The 19,147-nt window shown below is 42.6% G+C and overlaps 1 protein-coding gene across 1 annotated transcript in view; it reads right to left on the reverse strand.

Moving 5' to 3' along the window:
* The window catches only part of LOC311054076 (cadherin-4-like), a gene marked incomplete at its 5' end in the record, with an annotated part of 117,848 nt that overhangs the window by 39,540 nt on the left and 59,161 nt on the right, over window positions 1-19,147 (reverse strand). The window contains 3 exons of the mRNA XM_084069956.1: window positions 2,997-3,169; window positions 5,937-6,081; window positions 10,989-11,144. Coding sequence (XP_083926082.1) covers window positions 2,997-3,169; window positions 5,937-6,081; window positions 10,989-11,144 — 474 coding nt within the window. The remainder of the gene's footprint in view (window positions 1-2,996; window positions 3,170-5,936; window positions 6,082-10,988; window positions 11,145-19,147) is intronic.

Raw genomic sequence — 19,147 nt, forward strand, 5'->3', positions numbered from 1 at the left:
GAGAGCAGGGGCCAAACACCTCACTTTCAGTGATGTTATCAGTGTCACTGATGGCATAATTCCTAACTACACCGGTTCTTCTGCCAAGGTACACCAGTCTTCTGCCAAGGTGTCTATGCTATACCCTAGAGTTCACTGCCTTCAGTGGACACCCCCCCCCCATACAGCCCTTACAGAAAAACTACAGCTTGTTTTTCATGATTTTAAATACTTAACAATTCTTCTTTATGATTCAAATTGGGCTGGGTGGTTTATAACATTATTCTGTGGTCTGACAACATTTGAATACATAATACTGCTTATAGGCAGGGTACTTCCTGTTAACAGGGTCTTTAAACAAGGGAGTAATTATGTAGAGCTCTTCGGAACCTCTCAGCACAGTGACAACACCACAACGCTCTAACAGACCTTCGGAGTCCTTCAGCAGCAAAGTAGCACAGGCCATCAGGAGACCGAGGGAGAGACAGGGATTTGGACAAAGTCAAGGACAGTGGAGGGTACTCGGAACAGCATGGGACAAAGCTGACAAGAGCAGGCCCATCAGCAGTGAACATGTGTGTTCTAACAGTTACACTAGTACCCCACCCCCCCGCCCACCCACACACACACCAAAGCCGCACACACAAACCTTTAAACGTTAAATTAAAGCAGGCCAGAGACACGACACAACCTGCTCTGTAGGACTCACTGTTAAGTACTATGTACTTATGTATTTATGCACTCTGCTATGTCTGTCATCTATTCTCTGACAAACCTGGCAACAGAGAACATCCAGATGTTTATTCCTGAGCTAGAGAGTCTGTCTGAGTGTCTGTCTGTCTGTCACTAAACGACAATATCACGATAGCAAGTCGCACAGCTAACCAGTTGAGGAAATGTCAGATTGAGGCTTCAACCTTTGCTTTTATGAAATATCTAAGACCATTAGGGTTTTATGAAAGATGCTTCTGAACATAAATGTACAATTAAGAAATAGAACAAGTATTCTAATATCTAATACTCTTTGAACTTAAACAAATTACAACTTTAATCCATGTTGGTTTCAAAGCTCTGATACAGAGCTTGACTAATGGCTGATTTATACTTAATTACGCACGCCGGTGTCTCGCACCAGACATAGCAGACCTACAAGTGGGTGTGTGTGTGTGTGTGTGTGTGTGTGTGTGTGTGTGTACTTGTAAGTGGGTTGCTGAGCTAATGGTAGAAGGAGTTTATTCTCACAGTAGGAGCGACTGAACAAGAGTAAGAACCAACACAACAATCCAGCTAAGATACTTCTCTACATTTTCCTCAGACCTCCCCCTCTCTCTCTCTCTTTCTCACACACACAGACACATGTGTGATGTGTTGTTAATAGGTCTATCAGTGGAGACAGTTTAGGGAGATGATCTGTCAGAGTCATTTCTTTACAGAGTCGTTGTTAGCACATCTCTGTGGACCATGTCATATGAGAATAAACACATTTGGATCTTGTCATAACTTATACAGCTCTATAAACAAGGTGACCACGGATGGAGGCAATTTAATAAAGAAAAAAGATGAGCTATGTTTGTGTGTTGACAAATGGCCACCGAGCGCCACATCTCTAAAGAATAAACAAAGGTTTGCACAATAATAAATATCAAATATCTGTTGGAATTGTAAACACAAACGTTACAAATGGCACCGTTTGTTGCCAAAACGTCCACCAAATAAGGCACAAATTAGTATCCCAAGCCAGACAACTATTCAACAATCTTTGAATACTACATCGCTATTAATAGTATGTAACTTGCTCCCTGAAAGCAGCACACAGGAAGCTGCTGTCATTTCTGTAAGAAAAAAAAAAGTATTTTTATACCTTTCAAATATATCCTCCTATAATTTGACAAACCTCTGTCATGGACGGTGGTGAGGCCAAAATTGCTCTGCCCGGTTCTCCACAGCGGTTGGAGCAATTGATCCGAAATTGCACACAGCCATTGACCATTACCATGTGCACCTAACAGCGAAGCCCGTTTTTCAATTTCACCAAATCTCAGCTGTTTATGTTATCTATTTATGTAGTCGCCATGGTTACGGGTTGGTTGCCAGATTATGTGCGCATATCCCCCCACGGATGCGTCGACCGGGTATGGACTAGTGTTTTTAATTTACATTTCTTCTAAGCAGCGTCCTAGATGGTTTGGCAAATTAGATTTACAGTAGGACAAATTTAAATGACTGTCAGTGTCAAACAGGGATTTGATATGCCATAATGTTTGCATGTAATTGTCTTCACAAAGTTTGGGGACAGGACATACCGTATTCCTTACAAAAAATGCCATGTGTCTTGAACACAACATCCAGTCATACCCAAAATGGCATTTCATGTTGAGGGGCCTCTATAGAGCGCACGTCCCAAACCACTTTCACTTCTGCCCATAGGGGGCACCACAAATGCGAACAGTTGCACTGTTTGTCGTACAAATTCTATTTCCCCCACAGCTTCTTCATGTTCTGACGGCACCCCACGACTGACACAGCCCTGGATAGGCAACCAGCCTGCACCCGACACTTTTCTAGTTGCTGTTGTGATGATTATGTTTGTTCATTGATGCAGTGCTGCTGAGTCTGAGCTACTCTTACAATGTGATTTTATGTTTGTTTTTATGTTGCAATTCACTGCTCTTCAGAGACAAAATAAAGTTGAACTTGAAGTCATGAACTTGAACACTGAATATGGTGCCGTGCTACACAGGTGGGCAATGAAAGCGGCCTCTCTGGTTAATGGCTAGCAGTTGCTTAGCAACACATTATATAGAGAGCTAAATTAAGTCTTCATAAAAACTTAACTCAGTGTTTAATTCAAAATATGCTGTGAATTAAACAAAACATTTAACTCATATTAAACAATAGAACACTTAGAGTCATGTTTTATATTAAATATCAACGCTTTGATGTGATCTTATTTACTATAACACACAACCGCAAGTGTTCTATTGGTTAAATATACCGCAGACGAGAACAGAACTGACCTCACGATCGAGACCTGCCGCCACAGTCACGATGTCTCCGGTCTCACTGTTGATGGTGAACATGTTGGGGATAGGGCTGTGTGGCGTCTGGGACAGAATCCGGTAGCGCACCATGCCATTGGCCGTGGTGTTGTCATCGGCATCGAACGCAGACATGTGCATCACATATGTACCTATGGAAGAGGGGGAAATCTGTCAAAATCAGCTAATCGTGATCATGTCTTTGCCTCCAGGGTCCCCGGACTCTGGAACGACCTGCCTGAGGATATTGGAGAAGCAACATCAGCGTAATCTTTTAAATCACTTCTCACACACCATTTTTGTGTTAACATGGTTTAATCAATTGATGCTTGATTGTTTCTATTCCTTTATTACTCTATTGTGTGCTATGTATGTTTATTATAGTGTTATTTAATGAGGTGTTCCGTAACTCCAAAACACTTTGTTTGTTTTGAAAGGTGTCATCTCATCAGATAGTGATGTAGCCACATCTGTGGTCACGAAAGATTAGGACAAGTGCTATATGTACAAATAATAAAGTGTATCATTATGATATGAATATGTCTGGGTACATATTTGCGCAATGCATAGAGATGAGTGCAAAAATCTTTGTGCTGTTTCTTTGTAACTCTGTGACAAATCTCTGTCTGTTATCCATCGACAACTCTGTCTGTCTCAGTCTCTCTCTGCCCACTGGGTTGGAGGCCAGGCTAATTGCCAGAGATAGTGATATCATGCCAGTGACAGCCTCTGTCCAAGGATAATTGTAACCGCAGTGCCCATTTCAAACGTCATTATATTTCAAAGCAACATTTGTCAATGACTCGGCCAGAAGGAGCCATCTAAAGGACTCTCTCTGGGACGAGGAGGAGCATTGGATCAAGAAAAGAGAGGAGCTGCACATTTGGTTTGATTCCAAGTTGAAACACTCTGAATCTTTTATCCATCTTTTTTTTCTAAAGATAGAGGGATCACAAGAGAGAGAGAGAGAGAGAGAGAGAGAGAGAGAGAGAGAGAGAGAGAGAGAGAGAGAGAGAGAGAGAAGGGAGGGTTTGGAATCTCAGCACGTCACACATCGCCTGGGTAATTTCATTAAACTGCTCTCTTTGGGGATTTAATGAGGACCCTTTGTACGGGCGTCCTGCGCTGTGCCTGCTGGGATTATGTCCCCTTAATGACTCTTTACAGTTTTTCCACAATGTCTTTGATATTAATTTCAGAGCCTTGAGGTCATTTTTCAAAACTTTGGATACAATCTTCACGACAGATAATCAAAAGTTCCATATTTCAAAACTCTAAGGACGTTTTTCAATTGCTTGGATACAGTAAACAGAAACCAGAGATAATCCATGCACTGAATTAAATAACGTGCACATTTTGGCACATAACATCAAAGTATTAGTGTTTAAAAATAAAATAGACACATGATACAACTTTCTTTTCATCCTATATTAAAATTGCCTAGAGGCTCAACCAACGGTGGGTGAGTGGTGGCTGGGCGGGCGGGTGGGCGGTGGGCGGACGTCACAAACGTAACATGGGGACCTGCGAGGCGCACCGTTGCTCCAATCCGCACCAAATTTGGCACCAACACTGGATAGGGGTCTGCCATCAGAACAGCCACAACAGGGACCACGTGTTATAGCAGTGAACACATTCAATGCTAGGTACTATGCATCCGCTTCATCCACTGGTGCCAGCGTTTTTTACCTTGTTTTGACGATCTTTGGAGAGCTGCAGAAGCCACGATGTGCACACAGATGTAAACAATAATCCTATTATAATTCTAGTAACCTCTGTGTGTCCGTGTGTCCGTTTGTTTGTTTGTTTGTAGTGGTGTCACAACCCGGTTCTCCTCACTGGCTGGACCAATTGCTCTGATTTTGCACACAGCCATTGACCATTACCATCTGAACGCAACTGTGAAGCCCGTTTTTCTATTTCATCAAATCTCAGCTTCTTATTAGCGTTTATGTGTCAAACAATGTCGCCTCCCGGGTTGCCAGATCATGTGCGCATATCCCCCCACGGATGCGCCGACCGGTTATGGTCTAGTTTTTTTAATTGATGTAGGTCTACGTCAATGGTGGTCAACGGTTGGATCTGAAAGGATGCAGATCTACGTCCTTGGCAGGGAATGTGTTAACACTTCAAATGGCCATACTTCTGTGACCATTGCTCTTATCAGCTTAACATAGGACTTGGTTTGAAGGCCTATGCGGCCTGGAAATCTAGTTACATAAAATGCCTCAAACTACTACTTACTCCTACAGTGTAAAAAATGTATACATGTATGTACACTATGTACGTACGTACGCATGTATGTCTCTCCTTATTTTTCCCAAAAGTTGAGTTTTTGCCAAATGTACTGTAGATCATGGGTTCCCAAACTTTTCAGCCCGCGACCCCGAAATAATGCGGCCATGGACTCGCAACCCCACCTAACCCTCGAGGTAATTTATGCACATAAACTTGCACGTTCGGTGTGCATTTGTAATGTATTAAAATGGTAAAATGTACTATTTGTAATCATTTTTAGGGTATATTTCATCCATTCTGTAATAAAAATAAAAATAAATAAACGTTTTTTTTTTTTTTTTTTTTTAATGATCCAAAATAATTTCGCGACCCCACCGTCAGTGTCCCAACTTTGGGAACCCCTGCTGTAGATGACTGATGTCATATTGATGACATGAGAGTACTCAAGCAATGCATTGTGATTGCTGTATAAATCGACTATTTTCAGTGCGCGACCCGACCAAGTACAAATCAGGCATAAAACGAAAGAAAGAAAGAACAAAAAGAAAAAATACTCAGACACTATCTCCATTTCACACATGAGGTTAGACATAAAATGAGCCAGCGGTGCTGTAGTGTTGATTTGTGGATTCATTATTTAGCCATCATCCATTCTTCCATCCATCCACATTATGTGAGTACCTGGCTTCGAGCCTTCGTCCACAGATCCGTTGTAGACCTGGTTCTTGAACTCGGGTCTGTTGTCGTTCATGTCAATGACGTAGATGTAGAGGTCTATGGGGTTCTCCACCTGGTTCCCGTTCATGTCCACAGCATGGGCTCGTAGCTGGACACACACACACACACACACACACACACACACACACACACACACACACACACACACACACACACACACACACACACACACACACACACACACACACACACACACACACACACACACAGTCGGAGGTTAGATGAGAGTAATAATGTACTGGAAACACTGTATTTATGTCTCTTTCAACTGTTTAAGGATTTAATTTTACGTTTGTGTTTGCACAGGCAGTATTGGAGACACCACAGCACAATCAAAGGTTAAGTAAACATTTGCAAGGGTTTTAACAACAAATAAACCTTTTATGACATTCAATGAACGATATATCAATGTGGCACTCAGACCGACCCCTCTATTATAAACATAGCTTGTGTAACAGAGCCTCCAGTATCGTGCTGTTTTCACTATATCTGATCAGCAGTGAAGAAGCAATTCTGACAGTGGTTTGAAAACTACACAGTACTTAAACTCATCTTCTTGTCAATGTGTTTAATCATGAAAAAAGGGGGGAAGAAAAAGCTCAATGTAAACTTGGTATTGTACCCAAACTGTTTTGCCTTTAAAAAGGCTGGGTTTTTGTTGCTGCATCACAGTTTGGGCTCTCGGTCCAAAATGCTTGTATGGTTTGTTTGAAAGAGAATCCTAAAATCTCTCAACCTCCTGACTTCACAAACACAGTCAGTCTGTCCATCAGAAATTCTGCTCTGCTCTGCCCATATCAATAGGATCACCAACTAGGATTTCACACAAAGTTCGGACATGAAATTGAGGTCAATGTAAGTTAAAGAACATGTCCAGAACTCTTTCCCACTGATGACATCTGAAAGAGTTTATTTATTTTCTTAAAGAGGCAGAATATTGTGTTGATATGAAGATATGAATGGAGTATCTGGAAAATGTATACACATTTGTGGTTTGTTTGCACAAGCCAAGAGCAAGGATGTACAGTAACTAATAAAAAAGAGAAAAGAAAAATAAATGCATCTTTGTTCTCTCTGGAGGTACTGTGCTTCACCTTATCAGCTATTATGAGTCATTGTGTAATACATACCTGTCAGCAGAAGTAACCGAGCTGTTTAGTTTATATCACATTGAGGATGAATTCCTGGACCTCTGATACTATCTAGGTTGTAGATTCTACAACCTACTGCTAAAACAACATGCCTGAAGGATATTCATCCTGCCATTACTGATGACTATCAGCAGGTCTACAGAACGGATGTTTTGGACCCCCTCCACTCAATCTGATTCTGGGGGTATATTTTCCCCATCCTGGTTGGTCGTGAGCAGCATAAAGGAGACAAAATTGGATGGAGATGAGAAAGGAAACTGGAGAGGTGAGGAAGTGAAAACATGCTAGGAAGGATGGAGAGGTAGGGGGGAGGATGAAAGCTTGTAACAAGAGCAGATTTTGTATTTTTATTTATTTATTATTTTTCATTTCATTTTAGGCAAGGAGAGAAAGGGAGCTCTTATGTGTCTCATGAGAGGACCACAACCTGGGCACCGCCTCGACCATGACAGCCAGATAACTGAAATAGCCTCCAGCCAACAACGAGGCATGTTTTCTTGTGGCAGGGAATAGAAGGAGCATTTTCGCCCGCCTTCCTCTCCTCAGACAGGTTGAAGTTCCTTTCCAATCTGTGCCTCTCTGCCTGCTATCCTATCCTCTTCTACTCCACTGCCTCCACCTCAAGGCAATTCAGGTCTCTAAGGTTAATTTGACTTTACTTTTCCCCCTGTGCATTGTCTGATCTTGTCCTTCGCCCAATATCCACATGCTGCCATCACATCACGCCGCACCACAACGGTGTAGGAGCCAGGATCTTATCTCTGACCAGAACCCCCAACCCCCCCCCCACACACACACACACACACACACACACACACACACAGATACTGTACAACCCGCACACCCTCCATCCCGCATGCGCCTCACTGCCTAATTCAATAATGTCAAGAGTCCGAGATTTCCACCCTGTTTAAAGAAGGCAAAATGTAATTGTTTAATACACATTAAAGTTATTATCTTGAAAGGCAGGGGGAGAAAACAGAGAGTGCCCGGCACAGCTCAGCTTTTAGCTCAGAAGCAGCGTCCTGATGGAGATAACAGCAGACCAAGGAACACTGCGAGGCTCCATTCTTTCCTCTCAGAAGAATGTGTGTTGCTGCACGACTGCTTTTGAATTTACAAATTCTTATTATTTTAGAAATGAGGGAGAACTGGACCATAACTTTGTTCTGCGCTTGGTTGAAGTATGAGGTAAATAACCCATTTGCAGACCATTTGCTAAAGCATAGGCTACTATGTTTTTTCAAGAAAGCCATTGGATTCCATTCATTTCAGCACAATATGAAAATCAACTTGCAGACACATTAAACTTGACATTAAAGTCTAGATGAAAACAATCCCATTTTACATACGGAATTCAAATATCTATGCCTTTTTAACAGCATTGGAATACAATTATAGTCAATTTAGTACAGAGTGAGTCAATGGGCTGAACCAGTATGGAACTTTAACTGCTTGGGTTCTAATCAAGGTCGCTCTGCTCTGAGGGTCTAGTGTCAGACCCTGTCTAGTGAAAACCCACCTCTTCAGGAAACACTACCCTTCCTCTTCGCCATGCCTACTTGTTGTTAACTAGTTGTACAAACTCTTGTTTTATTGGATCTTGTTTATTCGTTACACTTATTTGTTTTAGCTCTTGCTCATTTGATTTTCCTACTTTGTCTCATCTGTTTATGAAAGTAGGTAGCTGATATATTGCACTTTTACTTTAGCGCTAGGTATACTCTTGGTTGCTTGTTTTAGAAGAGAATGCACTTAATGCTTCTGGTGATTAGTAGTTTCGTTCCCCACCTATGTTGAATGCACTTATTGTAAGTCGCTTTGGATAAAAGCGTCTGCTAAATGACTGTAATGTAATGTAGTGTCAGCTGTCTAGTAGCAGATCAACATAAGCTCAATTTATACTACATGGAACAACATCGCTCCTGTTGACATCTGTATCATGATCTTTCTGTTCAATAGCTCCCCACTCCCTGTATAGATGGACACTATTCTTCTGCAGCCAATATGGGGTTTAACTTAAGCCACCGTCAGCACGCCTGGACCTTTCTTAACAAATCATGTCATCGATCGGGGGCCCTCTCCTGGGTATAAATCTGCTCCGCTCCTTCTGTAACACTGAGCCTGCCAGTCGGCTCTGTGGGACTGTACTGTAAGTTCAATTAGGTTCACATAAGAGAGAGACAGAGACAAAAACACCCAGACAAAAAACAAAAAGAAAGGAATGGATGCAGACAAACTCAAATTCTCTAACATCAAAGTGAGGTATTAATGCAGTAATTAGTTGCAAAAGACCGCTTGTGGGGTCAATCTCATGGTTCATATTAGTGCGTGCGTGCGTGCGTGCGTGCGTGCGTGCGTGCGCGCTTGTGCACATGGACACATAAAATAGAACAAAAAAAGTAAAACAAAGTAAAATCCTGAGTCGTAATTTGAAGGACGACTTCACCCAATTCTTCATATAATTGGTCGTTACTAATACACTATTCTTTTCCTACTCGGTCTGTGACTCATAGGAGGACTATGGACACTTCAGAAACCGTCTACCAGTGACATCATCGTTAGGCAGATTTAGTTTCTCAAACAAGATTTCAATGTTTTTATTTCGATTTTTATCGACGTGAGAACAATGGCTTCCATTATAGCATACTAACTTTCCAGGAATAGAAAGCCTGCAGTTTCTATTAGCTTGGATTCCCCATCGATGATGTCACTAGCAGGCGGGTTTCTGAACTGTCCACAGCCCTCCTCTGAGACACAGACCAAGCAGACAGAAATGGTACCATAGTATAATGAGTGAGGACCAATTACATGAAGATAGGTTGAAAATGGGTGAAGTCACCTTTATGCATGAGAGTGTCAAAATGGACCAATAAGGGTCCAGTTAAAGGTAGGGTAAGTGATTTGCTTTGGTTAAAATAAGTGTTAAATAGCTCTATATTCTGATAGTACTCATTACTATAGAGTGTTTGTTCAGTATTAGGAGTCTCCTTGTATCTCCAGCTCTTTATAAAACAGAAAACGCATTTTCGTTTCAGTTTCAGTTTAATTTCCAATTTTATCCAACCAGGACAAGAGAACTCAATCAGGATACAGATTAAACAAGTGCAATTGGAAGAGATGACACTAAGAAATGAGCAGACAAAATTGGAACTGGAACACTATACGAATTAAGCTTAAAAATGGGTACTTTCTCCTGATTGGCTGAGATTTTGACACCTACCGAAAAATGTATTTTCGGTTTATTAAAGAGCTGGAGAGACAGGGAGACTCCTGTTACTGAAAAAACACTCTATAGCAATGATTACTATCAGAATATAGTATTTTGACCTTTTAACAAAATACGTTTTGTTTTGACCAAAAAATATCACTTACCCTACCTTTAAAGTTAAATGAACACTCAGGATTTTGCTGTGTGTGGGCTCTGACACCAAGCTGTCTTGTCCTGATTAATATGGACTACACTGGAGATCAGATTGGGAGACGTCAGGTGTTAAAAGGTGTTAAATAGTTGCTCCTGCACACACTGCACAGACTACAGCTGATTATCGGTTGATTCTGCACCTGCAAGAGAGGAAATAAATCTACAGTACCATAAGTACCACCAGTAAGATACTAGGTGAATACATGAATGAATAACATTATGTTATAAATAACATTATGACCTCACAAAAAGGCGATGGATAATGAATGCAGCTCTTTGACTTGTTGTCCTGCAGTGGGTGGGGTTTTACAAGTGAGTTTTGTTCATTTGCAACATTGACATTGACATTAAACGTGACGTTCAGTTTGGGTTAGAACCTTAAGACAGAGTGAGGCAGAAAGACATGCAGACGTAACTCACATGGTACGATGAGCACAGCTCTCGATCCAGAGGTTTGGTGACAAACATCTTGCCAGCTAGAGGGTCAATGCTGAACACCTCATTGGGTGGCTGGTCTGCTCCGACCCCTGTGATGCTGTAACGGATCGAGATGTCCCTGTCCTGGTCTGAACGGATCTGTGTGAGAGAGAGAGAGAGAGAGAGAGAGAGAGAGAGAGAGAGAGAGAAATTATCACATTTAGCTACAAAATGTGTAAAGGCTAAAAGGTTCACACAGACATAAACACAAATGCAATTACTCACAGTATTAGGGCCATAAAGTATCCCATCTGTCGATGCCATACATACTGCAAGGTGTTTATTACTGTAACAGAGGTTCATTAAAGCCCTGGAGCTCCATGATTCTTTTATCACACTATTATTGCTGCAATCTGATTGTATACTATTAATTGGAAAACTCTCTCTCACATATGCGCAAGCACGCGAGCGCATATTTGCGCACGCACGCACGCACACACACACACACACACACACACACACACACACACACACACACACACACACACACACACACACACACACACACACACACACACACACACACACACACACACACACACACACACACACACACAGTGTATACTAAGCTAAGTGCCAGGCCTGTGACTTACACTGAGGTGTTGCATCATTTTTAGGTGTCCAAACTGGATCTAACCACCCTGCAAGTCCTTCCATCTCCTTCCATTAGCAACATGACAACCAATGAAACCACTCTTTCAACATGATTCCCATTCTCCTGCACACACAACATGCACCATGCACACAAAATGCTTCATGTGCGAGTGAGTGCACATATAGACACAGTAGCAGCCAGCTTCTCTCTTCTAATCAGGGACTATTTCAGGGCAGAGCCATGAGCACACCTAAACAGTCTGACACTGTCCAAAGCTGTCTCCATCTTCCTCTCAGGGAACCAATTTAGCCACACTTTTGACACACCAGGAAATCTGCCCTGCCAAGAAAATAGCTCGAGCAACTAACTAAGGACAAGGGAAGGATATAAACTGTTAGACAGGTGTCATCTTGGCTGCTCCTAGCAGTTGAATAACAACCTGTCATTATCGCCAACACTGCCGTCATCACCTTCCTCATCTTCGTCATCATCATCATCATCATCATCATCATCATCATCACTGTGCCATCTCTCCTCCATCCTGATCTGTGTCAATATCCAGTATCAAGAACGAGCACACCATTCATTCATTCAAGTAATAGGGTGACAGAAAAGAACAAAGTTCAATGGAGAAGTGGCGCCATGTTATATTCGGTTCCTCAAGCTTGATAGAGGAGACTTCTCCAGCACTGACTATAAGGTCTACTGTATTTACACGGTTTAACAAACACCACCAGAGGGGTGGAGGGGGTGGGGTGTGTGAAACATACGTAATCAGATGCCATGTAGGAATGCCGGAAGCACTGCCATCACACCATACCGTGCTACTCACGCATATCTGTATGTGTGTGTTTTCTTCAGGGAACGGGGGGGGACGGGGGGTAAGGGGGGGGGGGGGGGGGGGGGGGTTATACTTCTGACTACTGTGCTCATATCTCTGTGAATTGCAACTAACAGCTATGGTAATTAACGAGCTCCAGGCGTCAATGGTTATTACTTCAAAGAACACTTACCTCATAAAACAGAAACGGGAACTACCACTGCACCACTATGACCCTCCTCTAGGGGGCAACACTGACTCCACCTAGCACTATGACCCTCCCAACCCGATCGCCAGAGGAAACGTTCTCATTGAACGTTTTTCAACGTTTCTCAAAATCCGTGCATAGACTACTGGAAAACCACAAATTCCGTGCATAGCCGCCTCGCATCTCCCCCATTGTGACTAAACCATTTCGGAGGCGCGCAGTCTCAAGGGAATTGTCGCCGTGTGAAGGACCACCGAGCGAGCTAAAGCGAGCGAGTTGCCGTCCTGAACATTGCGACATTCCCTTGAGCCTACTCAGCGCCGTTTGAGTTACGTACCGATAGGCACAGAATCGTAAATTTTGTTGTGGGGACTGCTCTACTTCCTGTTTTTTCCGGGTTGCGACTGGTTACGCCCACCGTGGGACTCCCCGTACATATGCACGGAATTTGGGGGTTTCTAGGCGACTATGCACGGAATGACGTGCACAAATCCGTGCAATGTATACTAATTCTCTGGCGATCAGGCTGGACCCTCCGCTAAAGACAACGCTGACTCCATTTGGAAAGAGGAGTCATTATACAGTACACTGACTAACGGTCCTCTCCTCTCCTCTCCTCTCCCCTCCTCTCCCCTCCCCTCCCCTCCCCTCCCCTCCCCTCCCCTCTCCTCTCCTCTCCTCTCCTCTCCTCTCCTCTCCCCTCCCCTCCCCTCCCCTCCCCTCCCCTCCCCTCTCCTCTCCTCTCCTCTCCTCTCCTCTCCTCTCCTCTCCTCTCCTCTCCTCTCCATCATTTCAGGTTTTTCTGTGTGGACAGAAGCCATGCATGAGAAATGAAATTACTTTGCCTTGGCAGTGTTGTATAAATCTTCACCAGTTATGAAGTGATGGATCTCCATAATGCCATTCAGGCATTCCTCCGCCCCCTTATTTCCCACCTGCTTCCAAGACTTCCTGCTGGAGGGGAGAGACTGAGCTGTGGGTTTTCACAGTCATTCCAACTAATTACCTCTCCCTCCCACAATGTTCATGTAGTCACAGTGAAACACTGAAGGCCACACCAAAAGCATGGGGGGGGGGGGGGGGTTGTTGCTGGCATGTAAACAATAACACTTTTCCGCTGCCAAGCGATGACTTAGATATTTGAGCGTTGCTGTTACCCCCTGATGCTTAACAAACTCTGCTCAAACAGTTCAGCATTGGACCTCAATGGAAACAAGACCGCAAGGACTTTTTTGGACAAACCTTTAGTCAAAGTATTTTAAATGTAACTCTGCTGTTTTACATGTTTTGCCTAATAAAATATTCAATAAATCAATCAAAATTCATGACGTCACCTGATGCCACTGTCTTGATGTGTCCTCCTAATCATTAATAATGTATGTAATCACGCGCGCACGCACGCACGCACACACACACACACACACACACACACACACACACACACACACACACACACACACACACACACACACACACACACACACACACACACACACACACACACACACACACACAGTCTTGTTTCTGCATGTTATCAGCCCCACCTCTGCCTCATATCCCAGGATATTGTGACAGACAGGATTTCATTTAAATACTGACATTTCTACCATTCCACTAACACCAGTGGAGGCGCATATTGATGACAGATCCCTCAATAAAGCTGGGATCTGGTGACATGGACAGACTCTCATAACTGTCCAGCACTTTAGGTTTTACTGAACAGAAGGAAGATCTCATTATCCTTCCCTCTTCTGTCCTCTCAACACACACACACACACACACACACACACACACACACACACACACACACACACACACACACACACACACACACACACACACACACACACACACACACACACACACACACACACACACACACACACACACACAGTGTACGTGCACGCCCGTGTGCACGTGCATGCTTGTGTGGCGGGGTGGGGCAGAGAGAGAAGGGGGGGAGAGAGACAGAGAGAGAGAGAGAGAGAGAGAGAGAGAGAGAGAGAGAGAGAGAGAGAGAGAGAGAGAGGAGCGACTGTATCACCATGCATCAGAAACCTATTTGTCGAAGGATCAAAGCAATTCTCTTCATTACTGACAGCTTGTCTAGGTCTTAAGGAGATCTTATCGGTGAGCTTAGCTCCACTCTGCCTGGCAAAACTGGTTCAAATGGAAAATGATCATGATACCGGTTCCCCAGGGAAAACAGGGCTGAGGAGATGAAGAGAATGGATGAGAACACACTTCTACCACTACTGTAGAGAGGCTGGGGATCTCTGACCATGTTAATATGCTGTTACAGTGTCCTCAACTAACCGTACATGACACTATAATAAATATGACTATTATTATTAAAAATAACGATCAAGTTGCTTGGATGATGAATTGATGAATTGTGACTTTTCTGCCAAATAGACCCCCCACGAAATATAGGAGCTATTTTACAATTGACAATTTAGGCATTTAGCAGATGCTCTTAATCCAGAGGGATTTACGGTAAGCAAGGTAAACACATACATGACATGCATACAATGTAGTGCTTCAGTCATCTAGGATCATAGATTAACCAGGAACCTAGCATCAGTCTAAACAGTATAATATAAAAATATATATAATCTGAAGCAATACAAGCTATAGGATGCCAGGTCAACAAATGGACCTGGCTGGCATCTGTCTAAATAACATGGTATCTAAATTACATTTAAACCTTTGAATAAGACGTGCTACGGGCTATGCGGAGCCGGGCTAACAGTTAAATCACCCCAGAACCAGGGTCTAATCATGAGCTCCCCTATGCACCACACAGACACACTTTTTCCATATGCAGAGTATTACCAGTTGAGGGCCATCCCATAGCTCACAAACCCCCAACCCCAATAAACTATTCCTTAAAGTCATCGAATTGGCTAGACAACACATCACCCATCAGACACGCAAAGTCAACAATCTGAACAAACTGGAAGTGGCGTCAAACATCTTTCTCTGCAAGCAGTCGGCGCTGCTTGCTACTGAAACCAGTATGCAGCATTCAATGAAGGCCATACATCAAACACAAACATGCTGGCTATGCAAATATAAATGAACACTGTAGGCATAGCACAGTTGACTCTCGATTAAATCAAATCAAAACAAAATTAAATTATTTGGACAAAATCTGTTGGGGGAACTGAATGTTCCAAAGATCATGGCTTCAAATCCCACTGAGGGTGTACTTTTTACTCCAAAGCGTGTCCCGTCAAATGTTAAGTCAGAGTGAGGTTAAGGTTAGTCATAGTTTTTTTGTGAGGTTGACTAACGTAGGAGACATTTGTATACCATTTAGTATTCGAGGCGAGGCATGTAATGGTTTATCTTGGTAATATATCAAAGTTCTTTAGTCTTAGCCAGTGCTTTGGTTGTTATCAATCTCCTGCTGTCTGAAACTGAAGGTCTTTCTCCTGACAACTGGTCGTGACCCCAGCTAAACCATCTCCCACAGAGCCAGCACTGTCAAACATGACATACACTGCACTGCACTTCTGTTCCCTAAAGGAAACCAAAGCAAAATCTAAAACACAGCTAGGATTGATGTCAGATGTTCCAAGACACATTTTTGCATTGGATACAATATCAGGTATGCCTCTATGTTCTCAGTTTAGTAATAGAGAACAGCCTGTTTTGTTTTCGTCACATGCCTCCCAGCATTTTCACCCACCTCTTTTTTCAGTATTAACATATATTATGGTTCTGAGCAGCAGCCGAGACATCTTAAGAGTGGAGTCGGACCTACATTATTTTGACTGATTGATTTTTTTACACAGATTTAAAAATAGCTAAAGGAAAATATTATTGCTGCTTGTATATAGTTCATGGAGTCATTGTTGTTATTGCTGAAGAAATCACATTTAATCAATATTTGTGATTTATTTTGAATAGAGCTGAGTCGTGTAGAATTTTTGCAGGGAATCATAGCTTCAAATTGAAATATTGCTTGTGCAGTTTCACCCACCAGTTTTGGAGATATGGCTTATAGAGTGATGTCTTCCATAGATACAGAGAGCTGAGAAAACAGCCTTGAAAGGACCACTCATTTGTTCTGTGAGACTTTCACACACGTACACCCAGAATTCCTAGCTGAAACAGGGGGGTTGGGGGGGAGTTTTCAGAGGTCACATGAGGGAAGGGGGGTTTGATTAAATTAATGAATCTGTAGAGTTAACTCCAACTAAAAAGTATAATATTTAGTATATCTAGATGTAGTGGACTAGAAGTATAAAGTACTGGAAAAGTGGACATACTCAAGCAAAGTACTGGAGTAACTCTGAGTGTCCAAATGGAACCACTACTACTACTTCACTTTTATAAAAGTGAAGTACATTTCAATTGGTATAGCTATGAATGCAGCTACGCCCAAATATGGAGTGTGTTGTCTAACCTCAATATGTTGTCATGACATCAGGCGCAAACAATCAGTCCACTCCATACTGTATATGGGCACAAAAGGGGGCATGCCCATGGGCATACTGATGACATCATGGATTTCCATACTGTATATGGGCATAAAAGGGACAAAGACTGACAGATACAGAGACCTCCATATATGGGCATAAAATGTACATCAGGGATAGCTGCTGAAATGCAGTTCCTTTCATGATGCTTTCAGAAAAATCTTGACGGCATACAGTACTTGACGGCACATACTACGCTCGTAACTATAATACACACACACGCACGCACGCGCACGCACGCACGCACACGCACACACACACACACACACACACACACACACACACACACACACACACACACACACACACACACACAGAGGCCTGTCATAACTGTACCAATTAGGGTGTGTGGTGTGCTGGTGGTTCAGGGAGTGACTGTGCTGCAGTAGCACTAGCAACTAAGCCCAGACACTGGCACTTGCAGCAGACAGCAAAGTCACAGCAAACACCTAAACATCTGAAAGCCATGGAAATAGCTGGGCCCACCATAGCTTGAGAGCCCTAAACAAAGGGAGTGAGGGATTCTAAACAAACAAGCAGAGAGAGAGATGTTCCGTACGAGCAAGCAGAGATACAGAGGTACTGGCCGACAGGTCACAACCTGAGCTGGTTAGCTCTAAAGAGAAAGAGCATCGACAAAAGGCAGGGGAGGAGGGGGTTGCGAATAGAGTCCAGAGGTAAGCACGCACATCCCAAAAATACGTACATCAAGGAAAAGAGGGGAAGTCCGCACACCGTTAGCTCCCAGTAGAACATTTTAATAAATAGTTTCAGGCAACGTTTCGACCAGTCACTAAAGGGTCTTCATCAGGTCTGATACATTACATAGAGGAGGCGTGTTTTATACAAGAAGACAGGTACGTCACAATGAGGAGGGGGTTGCGATCTGCTGATAGATTTGATAGTTTTGTCTGTTAGATCTTATATAATTGACATAAAATGGTACAATTAGAGTTGTCACAGAGATGCCTCTCTGTGAAATCCAGTACACATGCACACACGTTATTGTTTTTTTTGCTTTGAGTCAGGAAACCATTTGCATTAAAAGCTTTCTTCTCTTTTAAGACAGATCTTTGTTCTGCTTTGATGCTGAACGTTGTGTCCCCTCAAAACAGATGACTGGATTGATGTTTTGGTCTCAAGGTATGAATTTGAAGGGCCATACAAGTGGTTTTCCATGTTTAGCTCATTTACTTTACAGACTTATATGGTACCCAGTTTCCAAAGCATATAGTTTGTTAGATGTTTTAGGAAGATACTAGATTCTGATCAATATGCCATGAAAATCAACTTGCAGAGACAGACACTTTCCTGAGATACTGTAAGTAATCCAACACACTAAATATCACTGTGTGCTTTTATATTTTTTGTTAAGGTTACATTATTGTTGCATTTTAATGCATCTTAAAAGATGTGGATTCATTTGGAAAGTCTAGCTGAAATGAATCCCTGGGCTAAACATTGATTCACAAACCAAATTCAAACATCCATGACCATGACTTACTGTATAAACCATGCAATGATATGTACCATATGTGCCACCATTGTTATATGTTTGGTGATGTTTAAATGTTTCCGCTTATTCAGATTTCGCATTTCTAAGCCGCTCTGGAGGATAACAGCGTGTTATCGGTCTCCATCAACTGATGAGGATGCATGCGTGTATGCAGACCTACAGTACAGTACAACAATGCACACACACACACACACAGGTACTGTAGATCTGAAAGAATGCGCACGTGTACAACAAGATTAAGAGAAAGATTGTGTAAGAAAAAGAGACAGAGGCAGTGTAGGCCTACTGTATGTATAATATATATTTTTTTTAACATGGTTGTTTTTTAGACAGCAGGGAAACAGTAGTACACTGAGGGCAGAGAAGGGGAAATCATACCAGGGACATTACTATTACAGTATGTGGCCGACACACTATCCAGTCATCCACCAGTGCTCCCCTGTTCTGTATGTGTACTGTACTTTTGTGGCTGTATT

The sequence above is a fragment of the Gymnoscopelus microlampas genome (genome assembly GCF_963454915.1).
Source record: "Gymnoscopelus microlampas genome assembly, chromosome: 10".
In the NCBI taxonomy this organism is placed as follows: Eukaryota; Metazoa; Chordata; class Actinopteri; order Myctophiformes; family Myctophidae; genus Gymnoscopelus; species Gymnoscopelus microlampas.